The sequence below is a fragment of the Haliotis rubra genome, unplaced genomic scaffold (genome assembly GCF_003918875.1).
Source record: "Haliotis rubra isolate DU_JTF1 unplaced genomic scaffold, ASM391887v1 Scf244, whole genome shotgun sequence".
NCBI lineage: Eukaryota > Metazoa > Mollusca > Gastropoda > Lepetellida > Haliotidae > Haliotis > Haliotis rubra.
In genome coordinates, this window is record NW_025766492.1 from 1,197,152 (window position 1) to 1,218,542 (window position 21,391).

Genomic DNA, 21,391 nt, shown 5'->3' on the forward strand with positions numbered 1-21,391 from the left:
TGGAACACTTGTATCTCCTATTGAAGCTGCATGTAGCTGGTACATGAATAATGTTGTCTGGTATTTTCAAGTGGCCATATAGCTAGAATATTGCTGAGTGTGGCATAAAACTAAACTCACTCAATCACTCACTCACTCAAGTGAACTAATTGTCAAATTGCAGCTCCCTCTAGGGATTATTTGAATTGGAAAAGGCGGTCATAACCCTGTGCTTCTAGTATTCCTGGAGTGATTGATACAATAATAGGACAACTGATCAACTGATCAATCGTGCTTGCATCAGTGATTATCTATGAGTTAAGGAGACTCAACAATAGTCATAAAACAATGAAAGGTCAATTAAAGTTTAGAAAGTATGTTTCTTTTTGTTGTTAAATCAAGACATAAACAACTGAAGCAGTTTGTGATTACAGACTCGTAAACCTGCAATGTAAACAACATACCCATGTGTGTGTCAACAGGAAGTATCCTGACTCGTAAACCTGCAATGTAAACAACATACCCATGTGTGTGTATCAACAGGAAGTATCCTGACTCGTAAACCTGCAATGTAAACAACATACCCCATGTGTGTGTATCAACAGGAAGTATCCTGACTCGTAAACCTGCAATGTAAACAACATACCCCATGTGTGTGTGTCAACAGGAAGTATCCTGACTCGTAAACCTGCAGTGTAAACAACATACCCATGTGTGTGTGTCAACAGGAAGTATCCTGACTCGTAAACCTGCAATGTAAACAACATACCCATGTGTGTGTCAACAGGAAGTATCCTGACTCGTAAACCTGCAATGTAAACAACATACCCCATGTGTGTGTGTCAACAGGAAGTATCCTGACTACCCCATGTGTGTGTGTCAAAACCTGCAATGTAAACAACATACCCATGTGTGTGTGTCAACAGGAAGTATCCTGACTCGTAAACCTGCAATGTAAACAACATACCCATGTGTGTGTGTGTCAACAGGAAGTATCCTTCATCATCTTGATCGCGGTATTAATTGGTGCCTGTTTGCACAATGTTATGATTGTGCCCTGTTATTGCTCACAGGAGTTTTGTGGGATTTTTTCATTACACATTGGTTATTGCTTGATTTGCTCACCTTTCGATTATCAATATTCATATCAGGGTCGGATCCAGACCGGTGGGGTGATTTTTTACTTCATGATTTATGAACGCATGCACGCACGCACGCACACACACACACACAGAGAGGAATAATGCTGAAAGCAGTGTAAAACTATACTCATTCATTCATTCTGCTGCCAGGATTATACTCCCATCTCACTGAAACCATTATCTCAATTCCAGAGGTGATGGACGCCGACTCTGTGACAGACGTCACCACGACAACAGATGACAACAATGAGGAGAGCAGAGATGACGACAGCGAGGAGGAGAGCAGCGCAGATGAGGAGCCTGAAGTCCCAGTGGATGAGGCGTTGCGGGAGACGGTGAAAGTTGCCCTGGGGAAGGCCGCTGTAGATGATGAGGATGAGGATGAAGAAGAGGTGAGTCATCCTAAATGCTGGTTTATTCCCCCCCCAAACCTAAGAAGGTGATTTAATGGAGGACTGTCCTCCATGTTCAGGAGTCCATGCACTGTCTGGAGAAGATATTGTGATATTGTCAAATTGTGTCTGTAAAATTGTAAAACAATACAGTATGAATTTACAGACAGTAACATTACTCTCTCACCATTAATCCAGCAAATATCACCCTGGGAGACACCAGAAGTGGTCTTCACACATTGTAGCTATGTGGGGAATCAAACCTGGGTTTTCAGCGTGATGAACGAACGCTTTAACTATCTGGCCACATCTATGAACAGTCTGTGTAGAGGTTTTGGAATACTTGCATCAAGCATCCAGGCACTGCTGTTTGGCTTTCACCTCGACCCACTTTATGGAGAGTTCAGGTTGTTATGCCTGGCTGATGGTATTGTAAAGGATATAACCTGTGTATAAATTACCTGTTATACTATGGCTAGCCATGAACCAATAAATCGAGTACAAGAATTGGCCATGGCCATTCTCAGCATACTGTTTTCTGATTGGATGATAATGGGATGAGGCTTGTGGGGATTTATTGTCCCCCGCCGCAAAGCGGAACAGTCGGCTATGTATTCAGCAGTGTCCGTACGTCCCGATTTTTGTTAACGCAATACCTCATGAACTGTTGTACCCAATGTGTTCAAATTTGGTGACAGCCTACATTGGGGGATTACACAGGTCATCAAGGTCACCACAACACTTTGACCACTTTTCAAACTCTATGTCAAAGAGATATCTCATGCACTGTTGTACCCAATGTCAAATTTAGTGACAGCCTGCAATTGGGGATTATGCTGACACCAGTCGAATTGTGTGACCTTGAGCTTATCTTCAAGGTCACCACGACACTTTGACCACTTCGCAAACATATGTAAACGCGACATCTCATAAAACATTGCACCCAGTGTCTTCAATTATGTCAACAGCCTACATTGGGTGACCTTGACCTTATTTTCTGGGTCACTTTATACTGTTCCAAATCTTGTTCACACCATTCTGAGAAGTGACCATGACTAAAAACTACATCACACTAAAGGTTATCTTCTATGGGACCAAAATAAACACTAGTAAAAATGTTATATTTCATTCTTCTTTAGCGGCAGGGCACATTCACATGTTAGTGGCAAACACTTGTTATCCCCTGCAACGCGCTTTTGCGGGGGTATTAAAATGGACTCCTCCGTCCGTCGTCCGTGTGTCCGTCCGTCCGTGCGTGCACATTTGTCTTTTCCGGAGCAGAACTCTAAAACCGTTCACTATTTCTTCACCAAACTTGGCACATAGATTGGTCTGGTGGTGTAATGGTGCCTTTTGGTAGTTTTGGAATTCTGAATAAAATATTTTGGCGGTTTCCATGGCAACAAGTTTGACTAAAACAGAAATTAGTGGTAGTGCACTTTTCTGGAGCAGAACTCTAAAACCGTTCAATGTTTCTTCACCAAACTTGGCACATACATAGATCTGGTGGTGTACTGGTGCCTTTTGGTAGTTTGCCATTGCGGGGGATATTGATGACTTTGTCTTCTTGTTAAGATTGATTTTGTCACTGATCCTTGTATTGTTCTATTTTTTTTGAGTCTGTGAAGTGGTTTATTGTTGCCTTTTTAAACATAAAACCTGGTGCACGTCTCCATAAATGCTACAAATATTAAATTCAGAGGTGTTCTGTTTGGCTAGACATTAGCTATAGATCATCTCATTCAACTTTCGTGGTCATCATTGATAAATATTCTGGATATATGCTGCTCAGAAGGAATTAACGAACACTTTCATGCTACTGTAGTTGATCTGTCGTGCTGTGACAGATGAACGAAAGAAAATGAAAAATGTCAGTATATTTTGCCCAATAAAAAAAAACAATTTGCAGATTAAATCATGTTTTTGTCAACCTTTTCTTTGATATTCCAGAGTGAGTCTGACCTCAGTGAAACTGAGATGCTGAAGTTAGACGCGAAGCTGGCTGTGGTGTTCAGGAGCTTGAAGAAAGCACGTTCCCAGAAGCAGAAGGAAAAGCGAAGGCAGATCCTGCTCTTCAAATCCAGGTGTGTGCACATATGGCGTTTAATACTCGTATTTCCCTTTCAGTACTGCCTGGAGAGTGGAAGGTCGTGGGGGTTCGATCCCCGACCGCGTCATACCAAAAGACGTTAAAATATGGTACTTGTTGGTCCCTGCCTGGTGCTCGGCATTAATGGGTACAACAAGGACTGGTCGCATCGGAGTCAGTATACTGTGTCTGAGTGGGGTATTCATGCTTCACTGCGACATGGTATCTCAGTGGGCTAGCACTATAAAACCAGGTTCAGTCTGGGCTAGTACAAGCAGCCGCACATACATATACACATGCATGCACGTCGTCATATGAGCGAAATATTCTCAAGCACGACATTAAACCCAATTTCACCTCACCTCACCTTTCAGTACTCCACATATCAGTATATATTCTGCATATATATTCCTATGTATTTGACCCGTGAAGGTCCGGGTTAGAATTGATCTTCTGCAACCCATGCTTTTTGTAAGAGGCCACTAACGGCATTGGGTGGTCAGGCTCGCTGACTTGGTTGACACATGTCATCGGTTCCCAATTGCGTAGATCAATGCTCATGCTGTTGATCACCGGATTGTCTGGTCCAGACTCGATTATTTACAGACCGCCATCATATAGCTGGAATATTGCTGAGTGCGGCATCAAACTGAACTCACTCACTCACTCCTATGTATTTGTGATATGGTATTAGAGGTGAAAATATGGAGATGTCATGTTCAATTATTTTTCCTTATCCTGACTCATGCTAATTATGCTTGTCTCCTTCCTCTTGCGAATGATAGTGGAACACTTGAACTCCCTTGAAGTTCCCTATCAAAAAGCGGACGTAAAATCACTCACCCAAGAGTAGCATCCCTTTCCTCCCTTTGACACCCAAATGGTCACATGATCGGCCATAATTGTCACTCTCTCCTTCTTCGCCCTTGAGGACGGTTGTGAGAGCACCTGGGTCCCTATACGGCACATATACTTTTATATTTTCTGACCTCACATCAAAATTATTGCTGTATACGGTTTTTAGGATTATATTCTACATTACGGTTTTGAAATTTGTTCTAAAATTTCCGTTGTTTGACATGTGTTTTCTTCATGTTTACAATTCATTAAAACTTGTAGGTACCGAGTGTCTGTGGCTGATCCGCAGTTATTATGTCCTAATTGCACTGTTTCATGTTATTTCAGCTGTTTCTGTGAGTATTGTGTAAATTTAAATTTGGTTGAATTTACTAATTACCTTTTTTTCCATCCATAGACGTGCTTAATACTGGGTACGTAGGTATTCACAAGTCATGTCTAAATCAAGTGATTGAGCTGATAACCGTGTTTTTAACCACTGCTGCAGATATTCATAATTTGAGTGAATTACTGAACGTTTCTCAAGAGCAGGTCGATGTACCAGAGGTGAACGCCGGAGGCCATAAGAGATCATTGTCTACTGAGCTGACCTCAACGCAGATAAAGAAGGCCAAATCTTCAGCTTCGCAGAAGAAGAAGGCTACTACTATGAAGACTTCAGCGAAGTCTAAGATCAGCTCTACTCAGAAGAAAAGGTTTTCTCAGCCGAGATTGTTCCTCCGGAAGAAGCAGATGTTTATGATGATCCACCCATCCTCATACCTGCAGTCACCATCGTCAGTAAGAAGACGAAGCCTGCTTCTACAGCTACATCGGCATTGTTATCAGCGCAGACATTGACAGAAGACCTATCAACGCAGACATCGGGTACCAGAGATAGCAGCAGAGGGCAGTGAGCCTTAGATGATGACTCCTCAGTATCAGATGCATCATCCCTGCAGCAGTCTCTTCATGCAACGCAGAACTTCATCCCGGGACTGTTCATGCAACAGTTTACAGACCAGATGATGTCGATACAGTCTCCCCACCACATCTAGATGAAGAGGGAAGCCTGAGCAAAGGCTCTTGGACACAACGATCTTCCCCATCTGAAGTAGATGCCCCAGAGAGTGTTGCTAAGAAGTCTCCACGCAGGAAGGAATCAAGACGTTCTGCAGACGTCAAAGATATGAGTCATCATGTCCATCGGACTCTGACGTCCATCAAGAGCCTGCACGAAGACACTCCTACAGAGGGGAAACTACGTCCAGGAATCCACCTTCGCAAAGATCTAGAGAAATATCTCAAATCTCCAGGAAAGATTCAAGATCACATCAGGATCGTTCGCCTGCGCGAAGCTCATCTTATAGATCATCCTATAGAGACTCAAGTCGTCGTGCATCCTAAGAGCGAGAGATGTCCAAATCAGAGGATGAAGGTGAAGGCGACTTCTCCGATACGGAAATTAGCTCCTGGATCGCCAATGGCTTGGACTTATCATCACCTTCTAAGGACACAGATGAGGCGTTTACCTACAAGATGTCTAAAGATGATTTCGACACGCTCACCTTTCCACTGATTGACCCGATCTCTCAAGTACCAGACAACCTCAATGCAGCTTTTGATAAAGCCACCAAGTCGCAGAGTCAGCACATCCCAACATTCAACGCCAGGGAAGTTATGATGATTAAATCCATTGACACTTTGAAGTCAGACGTCCCAAAGCTACTCCAACAAATCTAAGTTTGCAGGAGTCCAGAGAGCCAGAGAAAAGAAGTATTCCAGTATGAAAGGAGGAAGAGGATCCTTTGTAGCCCAACCGGAGCTCTTAGAGGTAACCCCGGAAGAGGCTGAGCACCCAGGGGTGCAAGAGGAAGCAAGCATTGAAGTCTTCCACACCCAGCCGTTCCCGTACAACCTTCAACAGTGGGTGGACGACTTCAACTGGGTGAGAATTGGGGGATACTACAGGACGACTACGTATCCCAGATACTGCGCAGAGGGTTCAAGATACAGTTGGAAGCTGCTCTGCCGCTCTCAAGTAACCTGATGGCCTTCAACTACGCAGCCGACCAGATAGAGAAACTGGACGATGCTATCAAGACCCTACTCGACAAAGAGGCAGTAGAAGAGATAGATCAAGATCTCATCACGCCGGGGTTCTACTCACCAAGTTTCCTGGTACCGAAGAAGAATTCCAAGGAGAAATTTCAGCTCATCTACAACATGAGGAAGTTCAACCGGGAGTATCTATGCAGACGCAGACCTTCCTCAGTTCTCCGACATCTCGTTTGTCCAGCAGACTACCTCGCCAGCATAGATCTGCAAGATACATCCAGACTCAAGGAAATACCTACGATTCCTGTTCAACGGACATCACGTCCAGTGCAAGGTTCTTCCGTTTGGAATATCGTCGGCCCCCTGGTTGTTTACTCGAGTGACCAAGCCCATCGTCACATATCTACATTGTGGAGGTCTACGCAGTGCTTTCTACCTGGACGACGGGATTCAAGCTCACAAGATCCCAGTCAACTCAGGCTGCAACTAGACTTCACCATCAGGCTGCTCACTCAACTAGGATGGCTAGTGAATCTCCTCGAGTCAGAACTGGAGCCGAAACAAGATCTGCAGTTCCTAGAAATTCGACTCATCACGCCATTGAATCGTATAGTCGTTCCAGAGGATCGTTGGGTCAAAATACAACAGATGATATCTCAAGCATTGCTCTCCCCGTTGACACTATGTGCTGGGCAAAGCATGCTCGGTCTACTCACCTCAGCTCAAGACATGACTCACAGAGGAAGATTACAGTTGCTTCACTACAATATTTGTGAACGCCCTCCTAGACAGACTTTTTTTGTCAGAGGCGGTTTGCAACACTCATCTCTACGTGGATGCCTTCCCACAAGGATGGGGTGCGCACTTCAACAACGAAGTGGCAGCAGGGAAGTGGTCGAGTCAGGATCAGAAATCACACATCAATCTGTTGGAGCTGAAAGCAGTGATCAACGCTTTACAACATTGGTCCAGCGTACTAAAGAACGCAAGAGCCATGGTACACACGGACAACTCCACGTTTTACATCAATAAACAAGGGTCAACAAAATCAACAAGTCTGCTACAACTCAGCTTTCTCCTGTTCAGCATAGTCGACAACCTGAACATCTACATGAAGGCATGCCACATTCTAGGAGCAAAGAATGTCATAGCAGACGCCGTATCTCGTCCACTACAACCATCCCTGATGGAATGGATGTTGCATCCAGAAGCATTCCAGTTCATCAGACTGACTTTAGGATCCCCACTAATAGACCTGTTTGCAACAAAGTTCAACAAACAGCTACCAACGTTCGTCTCACCGATTCCAGATCCTCAGGCATGGGCAACAGATGCTCTAAGCATCTCATGGGAAGGACTAAACACTTACGAGTTTCCGCCTCCTGCACTACTACCACAAGTACTACAGAAAAATCAAGCAGACAACTACATTGCGACTTTCTTACAACTGACTTTGGTCGCTCTACTGGACAGCGAGGGTATGGTTTCCCATCCTCATACAAGAATTGAAGTCCAACCCTGAAACTGTCAGAGTTGTCGAACCTACTCATCCATCCTCACACCAAGCAAGCTCACAGGAAACCGACACTGTTCCAGCTACACGCCAGCGGAACATATTAAAGCTTGCCTGAAGAAGACTAGAGGGTACTCCGCCAGAGCATTGAAAGCAGTTACACTAGCTCTCCAGAGATCAATATCCTCAAGTGGCAGAACTTGTACAGCGACAAGTGGCAGAGATTTGAACAATATGCAAAGAGAAAAGGCTTTACAGCTTGGAAGCCACACATCCTCAAGTGGCGGAATACTTATGTCATCTACTATTGCTGACAGACGTAAAACTAAACTCACACTTAAGAGGTTCAACACTTTCAATGTACTTAGTGACCCTTAGTACAGTTATCACCATGAAACTGGTGTCAAGCTGACCAAAGTGCCAGAGATTCTGGCACTACTACGCTCTTTCAAGTTGGAAGACCAACAAAAGAAATTTAAAGCTCCTGCCTGGGATCTCAACGTAGTTTTACAACATCTCACCAGTGATGCCTACGAGCCTCTAGAACGGACATCCTTTTGAACTACTAACTCAGAAAACGCTGTTCCTGATCGCCCTAGCAACAGCTGCAAGGATGTCAGAAATACATGCTCTGGACTTTGAAATTCAAACAAGCCATCGTTCATCGTACATCCCCTTATCCACTAAGACTTCAGAACCAAGTCTCTAGGATGATGATATCGATCTGGATGAGAGGACGCTATACTAAGGGCCTATAAAGCAGGAGGACTTGAGCCTCCAAAACAAGAGCCTCAATCCACATCCCCTTAGTCAGAGCCCTGGGAAGTCCAACACTTGCTCTGCATGGAAACTGCTCGACACAACTATAATGGAGGGCTGCTTTTGGAGATCGAACACGGTGTTTGCCAACCACTACCTCAGAGACATTGCCACTGAAGATGTCTTTGGCATTCACCAGTTTGGGCCACTTGTTGTAGGACAACAACTAACGGTTCCACAAAGGCGTGGAGTTAATCTCACCCCTTTTATCACGCTCTGAAGAGCAATGGCTATAGGTCCATGCACACGTCTAGGACAGACTAGCATGAGTGATAGACCCTGTACTTGTATAGGACATACTCATACATGCAGAAGGGTCACATCTCCACTTGATGCGCGCATCAAGAGATGGAGTTGTATTAGATAACTAATGGAATATTAGTATATCTAAAATCCACATGAAAATGTCAGGAGAAGTTTCAGAGAAATCTGACAAGTTGTGGTCCCCCCAGACTCATCAGAGAAGTTGAAAGAATCTTCAACAGTGCCGTCATAAGTTCCCAAGGGTGGTAATACAGGATGTAAATCTAGAACCAGTGAATCCAGAACGTGGCCTGACCCACCACCGTTTCCTATGGATTCTGCAAGCATAATTAGCATGAGTCAGGATAAAAAAAAAAAAATGTAATTTTCTGACTAAAATTGATATTTTATACTTATCCTGACTCATGAGGTTAGCCCTCCAAGCCTCCCCTCTTATGGCACTCTGGATTTCCGTATAAATCTGGCTGTCAGGCTTACATACGGAGAGAGTGACAAATATAGCCGATCATGTGACCATTTGGGCACCAAAGGGAGGAAAGGGACGCTACTCTTGGGTGAGTGATTTTACATCCGCTTTTTTAAAGGGAACTTCAAGGGATTTCAAGTGTTCCACTATCATTCGCAAGAGGAAGGAGACGAGCATAATTAGCATGGGTCAGGATAAGTATAAAATATCAATTTTAGTCGGAAAATTACATTAAACTCACTCACTCATGTAATTGACATATCCCAATAAAGAATTCGTCTTTAGCAGCCCTTGCTTGTGAGATGCCACAGAGATGGTCCCGGAATCAGGACGGCTCGCTGGGTCGATACCTGTCACTGTGTCCCAAATAAGTAGATGGATGCTCATGATGTCAGTCACTTGATTGTCCATCCTATGACTGGAATTCTGCGGAGTGCAGCATCAAACAGCGAACACAGATAAATAAATTAATTGTAGTTGTGCTGCTTTGATGTTTGAGAGTGGTAATTCCTTCTGTGTCAGAATTGTAAGATGCGACTTACGGGATCGGGTGGTCAGGCTAGCTGACTTAGTTGACACATGTCATCGTATCCAAATTGTGTAGATTGATGCTCATGCTGTTGAGCACTGGATTGTCTGGTTCAGACTCGATTATATTCTGACTGCCGTCATATAGCTGGAATATTGCTCAGTGTTAAGTAACAACCAACCAATCTTTAGCATTGATGTTTTATGTTGTAGATTGTTGGACCTGGTAGAGATAGTGGTGAAGGGTCAGCTGTTGGCCTCGCACGCCATGGTGAGTATCGTGATACAGCAGACTGGATTCATTGGAGGAGCTCTCAGTGGGTTAAGTAGGTCCCCTGTGACCAATGCTGGTGGTTGTTAGAGGCCAAATGGAGTCAGATGATCAGACTAGCTGATTGGTTGACTTCATGTCATCATGACCCAGTGGCAGGCACTGTTGCTCACCATATCAGTCACTTGATTTTCTGGTCTATATTTTATGCAAGCTATTAAAAGCTTGAATGATTCTGAGTATACACAAGAAACAGAAAACAGAAAATATTATTTTTCCTTATCGTGACTCATGCTTATTGCTTGTCTCCCTTTCCTTCCGAAAGCTAGTGGAACACTTGAATCCCCTTTTGAAGCTCCCTTCAAAAAGGCGGACGTAAAATCATTTACCAGGAGTCACCTCCCTTGCACGGTTTTGGCGGGAACGGAGCCGCCCGTCTCCCATGCTCTACACTCTCTCCTGATTCGCCCGAGTGGGCGGTTGTGAGAGCACCTGGTCCCCTATACGGCTTTATATCCTTTTATTATTTAGGCTTTTCTTCTAAATTAGCTGTATAAGGCTTTAGTTAACATTTACCTACAATATTGTAAGGAATTAATTCTCAAATTTCTCCGTTTTTGTCACGTTTTTACGTGATTATTTACATTGTTTACAACTGATGAAATCTTGTTCTAATTGTTGGTATCGTTTGTCTGCTGTTGATCCGCGATAACCTATGTCCTTATTGCAAGCCTATATGTTTATCTGACACTCGTTGTCAGTTGTGTTTTCACCTGTCTGATATTGCATTTTACAAATATTCATATTATCTGTATAGACGCGCAAAGGACAGGTCCAGACGAGAATTACACGACATGTCTAAACCAGCTAAGCTTGCAGAGGACCGGCAGTTGGTGTCTGCACAGATACACCATTCCAGTGGTCTACCAGGGTCGTCTACAAGGAGGTTGCCGCCTTAGACAACGCTGGCTCGAGGAAGAGGTCATCTACATCTGAGACACCCTCTTCGCAGTCTAAGAAGACTGGGCATCGTCTTCCCAGAGGAAGAAGGCAGCTACAGCTAAGACTTCGGCGAAGTCTCCTGAGATCGTCCTTCTGGAAGAAATAGAGGTCTACGATGAGCCGCCCATCCTCATCGCTGAGATCACATCTAAGAAGAAGACGAGGGACGCCTTCTACAGTGACCACGCAGGACATCCTATCAACGCAGACGCTCGCACGGCGATCTACGCCCTTCTGAAGAAGCCTCATCCCGTCTCAGATGCGCCGCCAGTACAACAGTACCACCTATCAACAGACCTTCAACCCGGCTTTTATCCAGCAATTTACCCAACAGATGTTGGATCTGATGGAACAACGGTTCGCGACGCCGAGAGAGCTGCGACGAAGACAAAGTCTGCGACGAACCCGAGTGAAGGTCAACTGAGCAGCACACCACGCCTGTTGGGAACCAACGCCCTGCAGAGCATACAGGAATATTCAAGCTTGACTTCAGCGGCCGCACGTAATACCTGGCAGCCATACCAACGCGGACTCCGCACTAACTACGCTCGACTGAAGGACCAGACGCTCACGAACCCACGCAGATCATCATCGACGCCAGATAACGGATGTTTGTCACTTAACCTGCACGCAACGGTTCGAGAAGAGAATCAACATCCATACGAAGGCATAGAGATTCGTCACAAGACTCCAACCCTCGACAAAGCCGTTCACCAACACGCAGGTTCGCGCGAAGGCACGCACGGTCATCTCTATCTCCACGCAGGTCCCCACGAAGGATGTCACAAACACATTCACGAACGATGGTTCGCCACGGCATCACCACGCAGGTCACCACACAGATCGCCTTACAGATCACCTTACAGATCTCATCGCTCAGACGATAATAGAAGACATCCATCCTCAGAGCAGGAAGATGACGGGCGAATTATATTTTCTGACTCGGAAATCAAGTCATGGATGGCCAACGGTTTGGAACTCGCGATCACCCTCTTAGGAGACCAACGAAGCACTATCATACTTGATGGTGAATGATGATATAGACTCACTCACGATGCCACCTATCGACCCAGTCTTAGACGCTCCAGACAACTCTCAGCACAGCCTTCAAGAAGGCAACTAAGTACCAGACTCTGAGTATTCCGGATGCTCAACGCTAAGAAGTTCTCTACACCACATGGAACCCTTCATGAAGGCCCCAGAGATAGATGAGAATTATAAGATCATCAACGACACTCGACTAAAGCTTACAAGATAGAAGATAAAAGCTGGCACAGTTAGACACAGTAGCCAAACTAACCTTCTTCGGCCTATCCAGGTCAAGAGCTATCAACGAGACTCTCATCTCGAAGTTTAAGAATTCAACTTCAGAGGAAGATAGAATGGTTTATTCATCTCTACTTACACAGAAAAGGATCATCAGTTCATGTCTGAACACCTATCATCCATTTCTGCAGGCTTAACATTATCAAGAAGGCAAGGACTGTTATCTTCCTGTACTTGGAGCGGTAGAAGTTTACCAAGACACTCTACAGAGCCCCCTTGGTCAGCACCATCCATTTTGCAGGAGAAATTGATGAAGTCGCCAAGGAAGTTGCTAAAGATTCCCGAGAAGTAATGATGATCAAGTCTATTGATACTCTGGCTAATGTAATACGCCAGACCTCCCAATGCTATTCCGCAAATCGGTTTGCAGGCATCCAGAGAGCAAGGGATAAGAAATCAGGCAACGCTTAAAGGAAATTAGGATTCTTTTAGGTAAGCCCATTCGCAGCTCCAAGAGGTAACTACGGAAGAGGTAGGCCCCTTTCGAGGCCAGGAGTTCCAGACAATGAAATACAGGTTCGAACGACTGGAGTCTTCAACCCCAGCCGCTCCAGTACAACCCTCACAAGTGGGTGGACGTCTGCAACTCTACTGGAAGAATTGGGGAATTCTTCAAGACGACTTCATCAGATCTCAGATTCTACGCACAGGTTACAGGATACAGCTACAAGCAGTACCACCAGTAACAATCAACCCAATGGTTCACAACTATGCTGCAGACCAGAAGGAAATCTACTAGATGCATCACATCTCTACTAGAGAAAGAGGCAATAGAAGTGATAAAACACTGCGCCACACCAGGTTTCTACTCCCCAATTTTTCTGGTACCAAAGAAAATTCAAAAGAAAAGTTCAGGCTCATCTACAAGATGAGGAAATTCAACAAAGATTACCTCCTACCACCCCCAAAGTTCAAGATGATACATCTTCCACAGCTACTGACAGCTCATAATGCCCTGCTAGACTATCTCGCCAGCATAGATTTACAGGATGCATACTTACACATCCCGATCCATCCGAGTCAAGGAAATATCTACGATTCCTGCCATTTGGAATATTGTCGGCCCCTGGTTGTTTACTCGAGTGACAAAGCCCATCAGTATATATCTACATCGTGGAGGTTCACGAGTGCGTTCTACCTAGACGACGGATTCAAGGTCAGCAAGATCCCAGGCAACTCAGACTGCAACTGAACTTCACCATCAGACTTCTCACTCAACTAGGATGGCTAGTAAATCTCCTCAAGTCGGAACTACAGCCTACTCAGGACTTGCAATTCCTAGGAATACGGCTTATAACAACGAAGAATCGCATTCTCGCTCCAGAGTATCGCTTGGATCAAGATTCAACAAATGATCTCTCAAGTTCTACTCTCTCCGCTACCACTACGAGAATGGCAGAGCCTATTAGGTCTCCTCACGTCAGCTCAAGACATGACGCACAGAGGGAGACTAGAACTGCATCCACTACAGAGATTTGTGAACGCCCACTTACACAGTCTGGATCCCTTCAAAATACCAGACAGGCTAAAACCATATCTACTATGGTGTACTCAGAAGTCGAATGTTTGTGGCGGAAATTACTTAATAGAGCCGGAGTGCAACGTCCACCTCTACGCAGACGCATCACTGCATGGTTGGGGAGCACACCTCGACAACGAAGTGGTTGCCAGGAAATGGTCGAAACAAGAAAGCATATCAACTTTCTCGAGATGAAAGCAGTAGTAAATGCCCTACTACATTGGTCCAACATACTAAGGAACACAAAATTGATGATCCATACGGACAACTCAACAGTGGCGTTCTACATAAACAAACAAGGATCAACAAGATCTTGAATCTTCTAGACCTCAGCTTTCAACTATTCAACATAATAGACAATGTGAACATTTATGTGAAAGCATGTCACATTCCGGGGAGCCAGGAATGTAATAGCAGATGCCTATTTCAACCACATCAACCGGCCCCCCAACAGAATGGATGTTACATCCACAAGCGCTCAGATGCATCATACAGACAATAGGATCTCCACCGTGAGACCTATTCGCCACGAGATTCAACAATCAACTGGCAACATTCGTCTCTCCAATTCCCGATCCGCAAGTTTGGGCGACAGGCGGCTCTAAGCATCCCATGGGAAGGGCTAAACGCTGCACCCGTTCCCCGCCAACATTAGTACCATAGGTATTACAGAAAATCAGGCAGACAAACAATCTACAACTGATTTTGGTCGCTTTACTGGCCAGCAAGAACGTGGCTTCCCGTTCTCTTACAAGAAATCGAAAACCAACAATATAACTTCCAGTTTGGTCGAACCTACTAATTCATCCTCACACCAAGCAAGTTCACAAGTATCCCAGATTATTCCACCTACACGTATGGAACGTATCACAAATTGCTTGTCGAAAAGAGGATACTCCGCCAGAGCAGCGAAAGCAGTAACACTAGCTTTATGCAGATCTACTCGTAACTTGTAGACGACAAGTGGCAAAGCTTTGAGAAATATTCATCGAGGAAAGGTTTCACTGCAGTGAAAGCAACACATCCTCAAGTGGCGGAATATCTTTGTCATCTCAGACAAATGAAAAAATTAAGAGGTTCGACATTATCTACATACCTAGCGGCTCTCAGCTCAGTTATCACTATGAAGACAGGCGTGAAACTGACGAAAGTGCCAGTTACTGGCCTTTCTACGTTCTTTTAAACTGAAAGACCAACAAAGGAAATTTAAAGCGCCGGCTTGGGATCTCAACGTGGTATTACGACATCTCACCAGTGATGTGTATGAACCACTAGAAAGAACTTCTTATTTCTTACACAGAAAAACGCTATTTCTGGTCAGCCTGGCAACAGTGGCGCTGATGTCAGAAATACATGCGCTGGACTTTGAACGGATACGGGTTTGACACACGTCACAACACGGTTCATCTAGGATTGAGGTGGGATTTCATAGGTAAGAATCAACTGCCAGGTCAACGGACAGACAATTCCACATCCCAGCATTAGCTACAATCCTTGGTCTGCAGGATATACAAGATTTATCCTTATGTCCAGTCAGAGCTGAAAATATATCTACAAAAGTCTAAAACCAGGAGACGAAAAATTCAAACGCCTTTTCATCCCCATATCGCCAGAGACACCCACAGAGATCTCACGTGACTACGATATCAGTTTGGATGAGAGCAATCATACTCACGAGCCTACAAGGCAGCAGGACTTGAGCCTCCTCGAGCCTCAATCCGCATCGGGTTAGAGCACTGGCATCTACACTCGCTTCTACATGGAAACTGCTCAATATCCACGATCATGGAAGGGTGTTTTTGGAAATCGGAGACAGTATTTGCTAACCACTACCTCAGAGACTTTGCTACCGAGGACGCCTCCGGTATTCACCAGTTTGGACCTCTGGTTGTAGCTCAACAGCTGACGGTCCCTCAAAGTCGCTGAGATGTATCTCGCCCTTTTACCGCATGTCATGCAAAGCTCATACTCAAGGAATAGAGCTTATAGTCCATGTACACGTCTAGAACAGACTAGCATGAATATTGGACCCTGTACTTATAAGGATTTACTTGTACACGGATAGGGTCACTACTCCAATTTGATACTGAACATCAAGAGTTGGAGTTATTCAAATCCACATGTACGGTTACAGAAGAGTTTGATATATTGTGGTCCCCCACAATACCAATTTTTCCACATATGGATCAACAGCAACAATGCCATTTAAAGTTCCCATGGGGGTATATAGGACGTAAATTCATCACTAAGGAATCCAGAGGTGGCTCGACCCACCACCTATACCGGCCGGATTCTACAAGCAATAAGCATGAGTCAGGATAAGGAAAATATGTAATTTTCTGAATAAGATTGATATTTTATACTTATCCTGACTCATGAGGTAAGCCCTCCCAACCTCCCCTCAAGGCACTCTGGATTTCCCAGTAAATCAGTGTGTCGGGCTATAAATACGGAGAGAGTGAAGAGCATGGGAGACGGGTGGCGCTGTTCCCGCCAAAACCGTGCAAGGGAGGTGACTCCTGGTAAGTGATTTTACATCTGCTTTTTATAAGGGAGCTTCAAAAGGGGATTCCAGTGTTCCACTAGCATTCGGAAGGAAAGGGAGACAAGCAATAAGCATGAGTCAGGATAAGTATAAAATATCAATTTTAGTCAGAAAATTACATATTTCAGAAGTGGTTTAATAGACTGTATGTCTGCTTGCAAGCTGTGGTGTAGCCAAGTGGCTAAGCATTTGCTTGTCATGCCAAAGGCCTGAGTTTGATATGCAAAATGTGTCCATCCGGGTTTGATTCGACACATGGGTCAATGTGTGAAGCCCTTTTCTGGTGTCCCTTGACACGATATTCCTGGAATATTACTAAAAGCGTCGTAAGCCCATACTCACTCACTATAGAGCAAAACCTGCAATTAAGAATATATTTCTCTTGGTAAAGCAATAATTTCAGATGCTGTATTTTTCTGATCACTGCATCAGAATTCATCTCTGTATATTAATGGGTATGTAACTAAATCACCGGCAGATTGCAGTGATAGGATGTGCACAGCTGATTGCTAATTCCAGCTCTGTATACGAGACAAATATCCACGGTAATCTTAATCCCTTCACTGACAAAGTCGTTTCGTCTTGTTTGATCACGCGAAGCGATACATTGTCGTTTTCTTACCACCTGAAAAATAGTTTACCGAAAGTGTAACCTGAAGGCCGATCCTTCTACAGACTGCTTTTGGGGTCATCAAAATTCGGTTTATCTACGGTCATATACGATACATATTGAACCAAGTGTCATAATATTGGCAGAGTTGCTTCCCTATTTTCCCTAAGACCCTCGTATATGTTACCTCCCCTCTGTGTTCAGGATGTGGTGGAGCTGTTACTGCAGCTAATGGAGGCCGGACATCGACGGAAGGAGGAGAAACAGCTTGGGGACAGGGCATTCGGAATCTTTCGACGTCTTGCCAAGAAACAGAAAGAGGTGAGACAGTTCAAATATCTCACACAGGAAATGGGTAGACTTAGTAAAATATCTCATGCAGGATATGGGTAGACTTAGTACAAATATCTCACACAGGATATGGGTAGACTTAGTGCAAATATCTCATGCAGGATATGGGTAGACTTAGTGCAAATATCTCACACAGGAAATAGGTAGACTTAGTAAAATATCTCTCACATGATACCCTCGCGTCATGGGTTTCTGTGGTATTAAGAAATTTACGACTATGAATCTGATCGCTCATATTGCCAAGTCATATAAACATAATATAGTGTTAGACGACATACCTTTGTATCATTTAATGTCAATAAAACACTTTTGTCATTCTGAAGTTCATTGTTGTCCGTATTGGACGACAGGCGGCCATTGTGCACAAACTCTGGTGACGTCATATGTTTCCGTGGTATTTCCTTCAGATCAAATTAAGGGTGCACAGCACATGTCACAATCTCACACGTCAACAGCCAATCCGGGAGTGTCAGTGTAGGTTTACAGTGATATCGAAATTGATAAATTATATTACAGTAAACGATTTTGTAGAATTTACACAATAGTCACATTTCTTCAGCATAAATTTCCAGTTCATAGAATATGTAGAGTTGATACGGGATACACGAAATGAAAAGTGAAAAAACAACTTAAGAGATGACCTTATCGGGCTTCTATAGTTTAAAAAATAGAGCTGGGATTCCCCCCTTAGGTCACGTGATTGTTTTTATTGATGACATCAGCTAGCAGACGAGCGATGTTTGGAAAACTTTGAAGCTGAGTAAGTTTATAGAATATGTTTGCAAAGATCGCGCAAAAAATGCATTACGTGCTAGACATAAAGTTGCATTAGTTTTTAATAGTAGATGACTCTACGTACGCAAATTGATGAAAGTCTGAACATTTTTTGTTCAGACCCGTGCCGATCAACTGATGAACATAAACAATCGATAGGTGGCACGATTTGGCGAGTGGCTCGTGAGAAATTATGTCATTAGAAAATACCACGGAAACGTAAGTACCACGGAATCATATGACGGCATGGGATGGGTAGACTTAAGGCAAATGTCTCACACAGGATATGGTAGACTTAGTGCAAATATCTCACGCAGGATATGGGTAGACTTAGGCAAATGTCTCACACAGGATATGGTAGACTTAGTGCAAATATCTCACGCAGGATATGGGTAGACTTAGTACAAATATCTCACTATCAATACTGAAAAGCCAGACAAATCGTACACTGACATGTCAACATGGTTGAAATGCAACATCATTCCAGATAAAGAGTGATCCTGAGTTGGAGAAGACCAGTGCCTTTGTGATGATTGACAACCTGATACAGTACTCCCGGAAAGGTAGGTCTGTATGTGTGGACAGTATCGTACAACCTGATACAGTACTCCCGGAAAGGTAGGTCTGTATGTGTGGACAGTATCGTACAACCTGATACAGTACTCCCGGAAAGGTAGGTCTGTATGTGTGAAGGTATCATTACAACCTGATCAGTACTCGTATGTGTGACAGTATCGTTATCAAGAGACAGTCTTGTTCTGGATTAGAACTGGTCCCTGTGTCGGTTGTTAGAGGTGACCAGATGGATGAGTCGGTCCACCATGGTGACTTCTGTAGTTACTGTCATTGTACCATATTGTTCTCAATGTCAGTCACTGGATTGTCTGGTCTAGAGTCGAAAAAATTAGGCCCCTTTCATGTAGTTGGAATACTGCTGAGTATAGCCATAAACAACAACAAACAGACCACTAAACAAACACAAAACAACATACCGCCTGTACAAGTAGTCTGACAAGGACCTTACTTTGTCCAACATCTCTTGGAGGTACCCTTCCTCCTTTGCATGGACATTGTCTTATTTTTTTAGCTAACAAAGAAAGAAGAAAGAAAGACAGGCTCCCAGTTGTAACGCGCGACGGTACAGATCGTGGACAGACTACCCAAGTACCTCTGCTTGTTGTTAGAGCTGACAGTGTTGGTGGTGTGTGATCTGGCCTCGATGTGTCGCGGGCATCCTGACAGTGTTGGTGGTGTGTGATCTTGCTCGCTGTGTCATGGCATCCTGACAGTGTTGGTGGTGTGTGATCTGGCTCGCTGTGTCGTGGCATCCTGACAATGTTGGTGGTGTGTGATCTGGCTCGCTGTGTCATGGCATCCTGACAGTTGGTGGTGTGTGATCTGACTCGCTGTGTCGCGGGCATCCTGACAGTGTTAGTGGTGTGTGATCTGACTCGCTGTGTCGCGGCATCCTGACAGTGTTGGTGGTGTGTGATCTGGCTCGCTGTGTCACGGCATCCTGACAGTGTTGGTGGTGTGTGATCTGGCTCGCTGTGTCATGGCATCCTGACAGTGTTGGTGGTGTATGATCTGACTCGCTGTGTCACGGCATCCTGACAGTGTTGGTGGTGTGTGATCTGGCTCGCTGTGTCATGGCATCCTGACAGTTGGTGGTGTGTGATCTGACACCCTGTGTCACGGTATCCTGACAATGTTGGTGGTGTGTGATCTGGCTCGCTGTGTCATGGTATCCTGACAGTGTTGGTGGTGTGTGATCTGACTCGCTGTGTCATGGTATCCTGACAATGTTGGTGGTGTGTGATCTGACTCGCTGTGTCATGGTATCCTGACAGTGTTGGTGGTGTGTGATCTGGCTCGCTGTGTCATGGTATCCTGACAGTGTTGGTGGTGTGTGATCTGGCTCGCTGTGTCATGGCATCCTGACAGTGTTGGTGGTGTGTGATCTGGCTCGCTGTGTCATGGTATCCTGACAGTGTTGGTGGTGTGTGATCTGGCTCGCTGTGTCATGGCATCCTGACAGTGTTGGTGGTGTGTGATCTGACTCGCTGTGTCGTGGCATCCTGACAGTGTTGGTGGTGTGTGATCTGACTCGCTGTGTCATGGCATCCTGACAGTGTTGGTGGTGTGTGATCTGGCTCGCTGTGTCATGGCATCCTGACAGTGTTGGTGGTGTGTGATCTGGCTCGCTGTGTCATGGCATCCTGACAGTGTTGGTGGTGTGTGATCTGGCTCGCTGTGTCATGGCATCCTGACAGTGTTGGTGGTGTGTGATCTGGCTCGGCTGTGTCGTGGGCATCCTGACAATGTTGGTGGTGTGTGATCTGACTCGCTGTGTCACGCATCCTGACAGTGTTGGTGGTGTGTGATCTGACTCGCTGTGTCATGGCATCCTGACAGTGTTGGTGGTGTATGATCTGACTCGCTGTGTCATGGCATCCTGACAGTGTTGGTGGTGTGTGATCTGGCTCGCTGTGTGATGGCATCCTGACAGTGTTGGTGGTGTGTGATCTGGCTCGCTGTGTCATGGGTATCCTGACAGTGTTGGTTGTGTGTGATCTGACTTGCTGTGTCGTAGGCATCCTGACAGCGTTGGTGGTGTGTGATCTGGCTCGCTGTGTCGCGGGCATCCTGACAGTGTTGGTGGTGTGTGATCTGACTCGCTGTGTCGGTGGTATCCTGACAGTGTTGGTGGTGTGTGATCTGGCTCGCTGTGTCATGGTATCCTGACAGTGTTGGTGGTGTGTGATCTGGCTCGCTGTGTCATGGTATCCTGACAGTGTTGGTGTTGTGTGATCTGGCTCGCTGTGTCATGGTATCCTGACAGTGTTGGTGTTGTGTGATCTGGCTCGCTGTGTGATGGCATCCTGACAATGTTGGTGGTGTGTGAT

The 21,391-nt window shown here is 44.9% G+C and overlaps 1 protein-coding gene across 1 annotated transcript in view; it reads left to right on the top strand.

The window, feature by feature from the left end:
- Positions 1-21,391, top strand: part of LOC124279008 (myb-binding protein 1A-like protein) — a 38,456-nt gene that overhangs the window by 4,218 nt on the left and 12,847 nt on the right. The window contains exons 7-11 of the mRNA XM_046714803.1: positions 1,314-1,513; positions 3,464-3,597; positions 10,301-10,358; positions 17,565-17,681; positions 18,973-19,048. Of these exons, the coding sequence (XP_046570759.1) occupies positions 1,314-1,513; positions 3,464-3,597; positions 10,301-10,358; positions 17,565-17,681; positions 18,973-19,048 (585 nt within the window). The remainder of the gene's footprint in view (positions 1-1,313; positions 1,514-3,463; positions 3,598-10,300; positions 10,359-17,564; positions 17,682-18,972; positions 19,049-21,391) is intronic.